Source organism: Gekko japonicus, unplaced genomic scaffold (assembly GCF_001447785.1).
Source record: "Gekko japonicus isolate JY-2015 unplaced genomic scaffold, Gekko_japonicus_V1.1 scaffold144, whole genome shotgun sequence".
NCBI lineage: Eukaryota > Metazoa > Chordata > Lepidosauria > Squamata > Gekkonidae > Gekko > Gekko japonicus.
The window spans coordinates 396,038-405,866 of NW_015162478.1; the positions used below are offsets into that span (position 1 = coordinate 396,038).

A 9,829-nucleotide genomic window follows, 5' to 3' on the forward strand; every position below is an offset into this window, starting at 1 on the left:
TCCTCACACTTTTGAAGTAGGACTCCACTTCTATACCTAGGTTAATTTTCGGGACCCTCTTGCAAAGTGGCTCCATGTGACTTTCCCAACATAAAATGCAAGAATCTCATATCAGTCATTTCTGAACAAGTTTACCATTGACTGTTTGTTTCGCCATGCAGCATTACTGAGCAACAGGGTCATTTCATGGCCGTCTTGCAAATGATGCAGAAGCAAAGTCAACATTTCCACCCAGCCTTGCAAACACTTCTCTCTCAGATCCGCTAACTTCCCTCTTGGCCTCATGAACATGTGAAACTTCCCTCTACCAAGTGAGACCATCAACCTATCAAGGTCAGCATTGTCTTCTTGGACAACCCTTGTTCTCCAGGGTCTTAGGCAGAAGTCTTTCGCATCAACAACCACCTGAGCCTTTTAACTGGAGGTGCCAGGGACTGAAACTAGAAATCGCCTGCATGAACTGTGTTACTAAGCTACAACCCTTTCCCCAAAAGTCTTGAATGCATGAAGCTTATACTAAGTCAGACCTTTTGTCCGTCTCATCTACTTTGACTGGCAGGGGCTCTCCAGGGTCTCAGGTCAAGGCCTTCCAAATCACCTGCTACCTGAGATGTTGAAGACTGAACCTGGGAACTTCTGCATGCAAAGCAGATTTTCTACCACTGAGCTGCAGCCCCTCCTTGTGAAAGTTGTGGCTCACTTTTTGGTCCTGACATGCAATCTGAGAACCACTAGCTTAAAGTAAGCCATGACAAGAGTCCCTGGGTCCCAACCTCCACCTGCTCCCGTCCTCTGCCATCATCTCTCGCTCCATCACCCACCTTGGCATAACAACAAGTGATGAGCATCAGGGGCAGCAGGTAGCCCACCACCAGGATGGTAACCTTGTAGATCTGCTTGGCCACGGAATTGCCAGCCCACTGTTCCCAGCAGAAGGAGCTGTTTGGTGCCTGGAAGTGCCCGCTCACAAGGGCCTGGTGCTGAGCCACGGGGATGGCAAAGAGCAGGGAGAGGACCCAGATGACGGCCACGCCCATGGTGGCATTGCGCTTGCTGCGGATGCACAGGGAGCGCTTGGCGTGCACCACAGCGATGTATCTGTCCACTGACATGGCCACCAGGGTGAATATGCTGACCAGCATGGTGGCCATAGCCAGGTAGTGCACCCACTTGCAGAAGAAAGCACCAAAGACCCACTCTGGCAGGGAGTAGATGGTCGCCTGGAAGGGGACGCAGAAGATCAGGAAGGAGAAGTCAGCGATGCTCAGGTTGAGGATGAAGATGTTGGTGGCACTGCGCGAGGGCCGCCTTCCTGGACGGAGGCGCCCTAGGACCACCAACACCAGCGTGTTTCCCACCATGCCCAGGAGGAAGATCAACCCAAACAGCACCGGTACGATGACCGTCTCTGGGCCACCTCTGGATGAGTCTGGCAGACAGGACGAAGCATTGGTCTGCTTAACCTTAGGGTCAATGTTGGAGCTGGTGGTGTTGGTCATGAGGGACAGCGACGCCTTCTCCATGGAGGTGGGTCACTTCATGGGACCTCCTGGGAGGAGATGATCTTATTTCCCACTGGACTCTCCCAGTAAATGATAAGTCTGTGGAGTTTGTCTGGAGGTTTTGGAGTTCTGGGTCCTGGTGCCAAAGACTGCTCCTCCTCCAGGTTGGAGACCTGTTGGATTCCGGAAGCTGTCTCTCCAGATACCTTCTCCAGTGTGGTGGTCAAAGTAGGTGTCCCCTCAAAAGCCTGTGTGTCCAGGCAGCTTGGTGTTGTTGCCTGGAGTTGCTCTCCGCCACTCTCTGTCCCCTGGAATCCACAGGTTGGCAGCAGGATGGTGGTCTTACCAACCCCTGATGCTAGAGAGGCTGTTGATTTAAGTCTGCTTCCGAGGAGCCGCTGATAAAGCTTGTGAGCTTGAATGAAGGCAGCAGCAGCAGCAGCCTCCGTAGCTGTATCCAGCCCCTCCTTCTCCCGTTCTGTAGCCAGAGGGTGGGGAGAGCGCAGAGGAGACATGAAGGGGGCGTTTTCACACACCAGCCCGTTCTCTCGCTCCCATCCCGCCCCATTAAAAACCTCTGGCATTGCAATTGTACAATGTCCGCGGGTTAAATGGCTCTCCTTGGCTTTCTCCTCGGCATTTTTAAATGGCTTTCCTGCCGGCATTAACACAGCATGTCCCTGTGCGTAAGACACAAAAGGCGAAGAAAAAGTATAATGTGTGGCAGTGCTGTAGATCGCGAGGGGAGGAGGCTGTGCTCGGGAACCTAAAGAAATGTGAGCCTCGAAGAGGAGACAGGGCAATAATGAGGCGATCCTGAAGCTCTTTGTGTGGGTTCTACAACTTCCTTGAAAGGAAGGGCAGGAAAGAGATGCAGTTTAAAAGTGATCACTTTTTGCTTTCACGAGGGGGGGGGGAGATCTGTGCAAAGGGAAGGTTTGTTACGGTTGCTGGCTCCAGGTTGGAAAATACCTGGAGATTTGGGAGGTGGAGACTCAGGAGGGCGGGGCTGGGGGCTGGGGGGCATAGTGCCATTTCCCCCCACCAAAGAGGCCATTTCTCCAGGTGAGCTGGAATCACAATAATGTGGAAGACAACGTGGGAAACAAAGGTTTGGGAAGACATTAGAGAGATGTTGCCTTGATCCACATTATTGTCATTCCTGCAGTGTTCCGTCAAGAGATTGGTGATGAGCCCAAACAGAGAGAGAGAGTTGATAAAGATATCCGAAACCACTTGTTAATCCTAGGAAAGCGTGTTCTCTTTATCTCTTGTATTCCTTGGATTCACACGTTTTCAAACGGAGTGATAAATGCTATTTAGGAGCTTGAAAAACGAAGACTTTTTAGTCTGCTTTTCCACTTCATGGCTCTATCAAGATGCCTTGAAGAGAAAACATTCCAGGAACACAGCCGGAACAGTGTCAAGAATATTTGCATCAAGATTTTGTATTGTACTCACATCATTATCTACTGGCTTTGCCTATGTTTATGGCATGTACTTTACATAAGGATGATTGCTGTGTAATATAAGAAATTTGCATTATAAATATTATAAAAAGTACAATTAAGTCATAGAACAGTGGTTTTCTTCCATGAGCTTATCTTATTTTTACCACGTGGAGGCTGGCAAATCTATTTGTTACCTTTCTTGTCCAAGACACTTCCTTGGAAAGAATCATCTGAACAGAAGCATTTAGATTAAACAAGAAGACAGAGGTGGAATCTGAAGCGTGCCCCCTGTGTAGAATTTAAGTCCTGATAACGGAGGCTAATCAAGTCTGTTCATAGTTTTGCCGGTATCCTGCTGATAAATGGGGAAACGCTTTCTCCCAAGATTTTTGTATTGCTTTCTAGCTGGAGGCGTTTGCTTAGTGTCTTTCGATAGCTGATGGCTACTAGCTAATCAAGGTCCTCAACCTTGCTGAGCCTGTGGGGACTTTTGGAATTTTTGAGAAAAGGCAATGAACGCCACTGCAAAACGCTTGCCCTTAAGGCATAGAATGGTTGCCTTATGGTACTGGGGCCAATGATCAAATGTTGGGAAGTTATGAGTCAGCTTTCCGCCTTCCAATAATGGAGGCAACTGTTTTTGAGTGGCTGCTGTCTGCAGACTTAGAGCCCTCATGGCTCTTCTGAAGTACCGTCTCCTCTGATGAGAGAGAGAAAAGCTAAGACTAATTCTTTGTTTTGAGTAGGATGCTTTGAGGAAGAGAGAAGTGGTTGCCAGGAAACATATTAATGGGTGTGTGGTAGACTGTCAGGGGTTAATGCCTCACAGAATCTGAGAACCTCTGAGGCTGTTCAAACAGAATTCTGTGGAGAGTATCAGTTAAGAAATGATAGTTGGGAACTGACAGTAGTAGATTCAGTTTAGCACTGACTGAGGACTGGGAAGGAGGCAAGAGGAGTAAGAGGATCATGGAAGATCCCTATTCAAGCCGAAAAGGGACAGAGCTTCTAGTCAAGGGAAGTAATCCTTGCTCAGTGAAAAGGGAGATGACTCTTAAAAGAGGAGTGATCCCTGGTCTGTGTATAGAGAAGGATTTTAGGAACTTGGTTGTATGTTCCTGGCTTCTAAACATGAAGTGTCAGTGGAGCTTAGAAACCTTTGCTTGCAAGTTAAAGCAGAAACCGAAAAGAAAGCCTCTCTCCTCAAAGTTTCAAAGATCTTGTTGAAAATCAAAATACTTACTTGTTGGGTACATATTAGCTGGATTTAGTGTGATTACAAAGTTACCTCAGTTTTTATTATTGGTTCACCTCATACATCCTACCACTGATTCCATCTGACCTTTCCCCCTCCAAGTTAAATAAAATATTTGTTTATTTTTGAACATGTGCCATCACAGGAGTACAGTATTAGCAAGTGATTTTGCCTCTTCCCTCAAGACCTTGGGCTGGGCCAGCATCAAAAGATATAATAATGTGACAGGATGGGACAACCATAGATTGACAAATAAGAAGAAAATAGACACAGGCTGCTCAGCGGGAAAGAAAGAAGAAACAAAGGGAGGGAAGAGGGCAAGATCACCAAATGACACTATCTATGGCATCCATCATGGAGCACTGTGATAATGCATACGTCTGCAAAATATAGAATGGGCTGAAGTTGCCAGACCATGCCTGGCAACCTGCTGAAGACTGGGGTGTAGGAGGGGGCACTGTCTGTGATGTCCTTTCTCAGAATTGTTGGAAATGCTATGGTTTTACCACAGGGTTTCCAGAGATTCCTAGAGAGGACTAACATCACTTATGTGTTTCCCCTGGAAGTGACATCATGGCATTGCTGACAGGTGTTTTTTAATTTCTTCTGCCAGCAACTGGAGTGCTGGTGGGCAACAGCTCCTGGGGGCAGGAGATCTCCCACCCGCAGCAAGAATTTAGCAATCCTGGACTGCAAAGTAACTTTTGAAATAGTGGAACCAGTTTTTGAGCTGGGACAACCTGTTTCTTTTGAAATGCTGCTTTAGAGACTAACACATCTGTCTGTCTTCAAACAATATGTTTAGTCTGGTTAATCGTAACCTGCTGCCAGCATTTGCACATCAGCTATTCTATTTGCTTTATTGAATTTTAACATTCAACTGCAGCAGCTTTTATGTTTTTGATTGTTTTATTGCTGTTGATTGGTGTTAATGGTTGCTAGTTTTTATTTTGAGATAACTTTGCTGATGGTTATTGGGTATTCTACCATGAGAATACCAAGAAGAACGAAGAGAACGAAGGCTGGGAGAAAGAAGACATAAAAATGACTTTGATTATAACCCTAAAAATACTTTCCTGGTAGTAAACTCCATTGAGTAGACTTGAGTAGGATTCTGAGATAGACCTGTTTTAGGATTGCACTATAAATCTCTAGCACTCTCTCCTCATTGTAGAAAACTGTATTTGAAACTTGGAAGTGGGAAATGCAGAGCATTAGGAAGTCCCCTACATTCTGCCTCTGGAAGTGTTCTGGCAGAGCAAGTAGATGATCTTGTTAGAAGAGTAGCTTGTTACAGTTGTGGTTAATGCAGCTGATTATGCTACGACATACTGCAATTTTCACTGCAGCTAAGAACCATTTGGGTACTGACTTAAAACGATGTGATCTGGTGATCCATTCCCCGCCCCCCCCGCCGTCCGTTGTGGGGCAAAGAGTATTTTGGAGAGGTGCAGAACAGCTCATCTGAAACCCTTTAATTTAGCATTTGCCAGATGCACTGATCGGTTTTATAGTCTCAAAGGATGTGGGCAGTTCTTTTTGTTCTCTGTGTCCCAGTAACCTTCGATGCATCTTGAAACCTGTTTTGCTCCTAGCTAATCCAACTGAGTCCTGTCCTCCATTTTAAGATTTTGCAAGCTGCAAATTAAGGGTTTCTCCCTCATTCCCTGAGATGTTTCTCTCTCTCCCCCCCCCCATTTTTGAATGGAACATCAGCCAAATCAAGAGTTGTGGGGAATTCTAAAGCCAGTTCACTTATGCATAATATATTGGCTGGTGTTAATAAAAAGATATTGTGTGTCAAGATCCTGCTCCCTGCCAGACGCCGGGGAACCGGTCGCCGTTGTGAAGATTCACTAAATCCGGAAACCAACACCTCAGACCCAGCGCATTGGGTGTTTCAGCACACTCCAAACTTCGCTCTGAGCAGCATACCGCCCTTCTCTCTGTGTTTCATTCTCTCTGCTCTCCATCCTCCTCAGTGTTCACAGTTTCCTTCTTTTATTGTCAGTTACAATCAACTGTTTTCACCTTCCCTTCTTCCCAGGTGCTATCTATCCTCCAAGCTCCTCATCTGTTTCTCTAATACATGTGTTTTCTCTAATCTCATTGTCTGTCTGTCTTTATCCCTTTAATTCCTGAAGCCTCGGGATGTGGTGTATCGGTCCCGATCTGATCTATAACCCCGGCGTGAACATTGAGATGGAATGGTAGGGGTCCTCTGTCTCTCCCTCGAGCCCGCCCTCTCTTGCCTTGTGGGGGACTCCGACCAGCATCGCCCCGCTCCCCACATGCTCCCCCCAAACCTCGGTCTGTGTTGTAGGGTATCGTAGAACTGGACTGGGAAATTCCTGGGGATTTAGGGGTGGAGCCTGGGGAGGGTGGAGTTTGGGAGGGGAGGGACCATCCTCAGTGGATTATAATGCCATGGAGTCCACCCTCCAAAGCAGCCATTCCTTCCAGGGCAACTGATCTCTGTTGTCTGGTGAGCAGTTGCAGTTCTGGGAGATCTCTAGGCTTCACCTGGAGGTTGGCAATGCTATGCTACCATGGTGTTTGGAACTTTTCAACAAACCAGCACTGCTATTTACCATATTTCACCATTCAGGAAGCTTCTGGATTGCCCAGAGGCCTGGCTTTCAGTTGCCATCAGAAGCAAGGACAGAGATCTAATAGATTCTGTTCTGAACAAAGGTCTCTCTGATACACACAGACTGGCTTTCCCCCCTCAGCTCTTTGTTTCATTGTGTTCTGGCTAGACAGATATTTTCTGTCCCTCGAGAAATTTGTTTTTCAGAAAAAGAAATTGTACATTGGTGTGCCTCCAACAAAACATCAGCGGCAGTTGTTTCCAACAAAGTGGTGTTCTGTTTAACTCAAGGATTACTGCACAAAGGACTAGTGCTGGGCATGGCCAGACCCTGCTGCGATCACTATTTCCCAGTTTGAAAAATCATTCCTCCACTTTGCTCTTCAAAGAAAATCTTAGGCGGCCACTGGGAAATTCTTTGCAATCCGAGGGCAGTGCCTGGGGAAGAATTTGGGGAAATGAGGGAGGAGCTCAGAGGGAAGGATGCCACAGAGTTCGCCCACTAAAATGAGCATTTCCTCCAGGGCAGGGTTGCCAACCTTCAGGTGGCGGCTGGAGATCTCCTGCTATTACAACAAATCTCCAGGTGACAGAGATCAGTTCACCTGGAGAAAATGGGCACTTCAGAAGTCGGACTCTCTGGCATTATGCCCAAACCCCGCCCTCCTCAGGCTCCACCCCCCAAATCTCCAGGTTTTTCCTGACCCCGAGAGCTGGCAACTCTACTCCAGGGGGACTGGTCTCTGTAGTCCGTAGATCTGCTGTCATCGTAGGAGAACTCCTGGCCCCATAGGTAGGGTTGCCAGGTACCCGGGGACAGTCTGGTGTTTTCACTGGCTGTCTGGGAAATTTAAATGTCCGGTATTTTTCTAGTATTTTCCCAGAACAGGCAATGGAAATACTTGACTGTCGGGTGAACTGGTAATCCACGCCCAAATAGGGAAGCGCCCGGCTTGGGCTCGCAGGAGGCGGTGCCAATTTAGGCGCGCTTGTGGGAGCTGCTTGCTCTGCGAGGAGGGAGGCGCTGTCCAGCCCGAGCTCGAAACAGCCACTGCTGCCGCTGCGTTGCGCTGGGGCTGGAGCCTCCTCTCCGGGCAGGCAGCCGGCTTTATGATGCGGCAGCGGGGGGTAGGCGGCGCCGAGCCCGAGCAGGAAACAAGAGCTGCTACTTTGGCTGGTACTTCACGCTGTGTCCGGGGGCGGGGAAGGAGGTCTCATTTATGTCAGATCCAGCCCTCATAGCAAATGAGTTCGACACCCCTGGGCTAGATGGCCGTCTGACAGCCATGCTGATTCTGTGCATTTAGGCAGAGAGGGAGGGCTGGAAGGGTTGCATCACTGTTTAGTTCTTGTGGCTCTTTCTTACATGCGCAGGGAAATGCCAATCACCGCTTTGGGGTCAGGAAGCAATTTTCTCCAGGCCAGTTTGGTGGAGATCCTAGAGGGTTGGGGTTTTTTTTTGCCATCTTCGGGGCATGAAGCAGGGGTCATTGGGGGTGTGGGGGGTAGTTTTGAATTTTGGGGCATTGTGCACGAGGATGGACTAGATGACCCTGGAGGTCCCTTCCAACTTTATGATTCTATGATTCTATAAACAACAATAGCTCTTTAGAGACAGCAGGGTTTCCTTTGTGGAATGGAATTGATTTTTGAAAAAGAAAGAAAAGAACAGTTCTCTTGACTATAGTAGGAGTTTCAAGCCCAGCAGTCTACCTGGGTAATGCAAAACTTTTCTCCAGGGGAACTAATCTCTGCTGTCTAGAGACCAGTTGTGACTCTGGGAGATCTCCAGCCACCACCTGTAGGTTGGCAAGCTCAGTACAGAAACAAATGTGGTTCTTTACAAAAGATAATCTTTACAACAGATAAGGTGTATGGGAGGGATAGGCGGGATACTAGTGTAACCAGGAAGTGAAGTAAGGTTGCCATCCTCCAGGTGGGGCCTGGAGATCTCCCGCTTTTACAACCAATCTCCAGCTGACAGAGATCAGCTCCCCTGGAGAAAATGGCTGCTTTGAAGGGTGGACTCTATGGCATTGTACCATGCTGAGGCCCCTCCCCTCCCCAAACCCCACCCTCTCCTGGATCCACCCCCAAAGTCTCCAGGTATTTTCCAACCCAGACCTGGCAACCCTAAAGTGAAGGGAACGGGAGGCAAAGATTTTGGAGGGCTATGAGGATTCTTAGATATGCTTCACAGAAAAGAAAAAGATGGAGACCCTAGGCCAGGCTAGCCTGTTCTTATTAGATCTTGAGAATCTAAGTAGTGTCAGCCTTGGTTAGTCCTTGGATGGGAGACCACCAAAGAAGTCCCAGATCACACTGTAGAGGCAGGCCACGGCAAACCTCCCCTGAATGCCTCTTGCCTTGAAAACCCTAGAGGGTCGCCATAAGTCAGGAGAGGTGAACACTTGCCAGTAATTTGAGAGTGAACCACGTACAGATTTACGTGCCAGTGCACGTAAACCATTTTTCAGGGCCTTCCTGTGTATATTTATTATTTATTCGGAGAACTGGTGTGTGCCACTTCCTAATAAAGGACTCGCAGCAACCAGTGTTCTGGGTTGCAGAAACTCTATGAATTATTAATCCACATGTCAATTATCAGTAATGTTGTGCAGTTTCATTTATGCAAATTGTCTTTGGTATGCTAGCTTTTTTGACGATTTCTGGCTCTGAAATGTTGATGTCATTTGGATCTTAAATCATGCATGTTTGTGGCGACAGATTTTAAAAAGCAAGCGGACAAGTGTTTTCTCCACTGTCGCTAGTCACTCGTGCTGAGGAGACTTGAGAAAGTTTATGGGAGGCCCACAAGAAAGGTTATGAAAGCTTTGTCAGAGAGTTGTGCTTCCTTCCAGGACAGGTGACCTTATCTGTGAAAATGAGCGCACAGACCTGGGCAGGGCTGGCATCTGCATACCCACAGGTGGGGCAGCTGCCAGGTCCCGGGGCTTCTAGGAGAGTCCATTGCTTCCAATTCCCCCCCCCCCCATACTTGCTACCACTGTACCACCCATTCTTCCAGCTG

The 9,829-nt window shown here is 47.9% G+C and overlaps 2 protein-coding genes across 2 annotated transcripts in view; both read right to left on the minus strand.

The window, feature by feature from the left end:
* Window positions 1–1,523, minus strand: part of LOC107105775 (galanin receptor type 1-like) — a 34,994-nt gene extending 33,471 nt beyond the window's left edge. The window contains exon 1 of the mRNA XM_015405799.1: window positions 822–1,523. Within this exon, the coding sequence (XP_015261285.1) occupies window positions 822–1,523 (702 nt within the window). The remainder of the gene's footprint in view (window positions 1–821) is intronic.
* Window positions 1,524–7,161: 5,638 nt separating this feature from the next.
* Window positions 7,162–9,829, minus strand: part of LOC107105776 (dipeptidase 2-like) — a 62,085-nt gene continuing 59,417 nt past the window's right edge. The window contains exons 9-10 of the mRNA XM_015405800.1: window positions 7,701–7,985; window positions 7,162–7,236 (exon numbers count right to left, since the gene is read on the minus strand). Of these exons, the coding sequence (XP_015261286.1) occupies window positions 7,162–7,236; window positions 7,701–7,985 (360 nt within the window). The remainder of the gene's footprint in view (window positions 7,237–7,700; window positions 7,986–9,829) is intronic.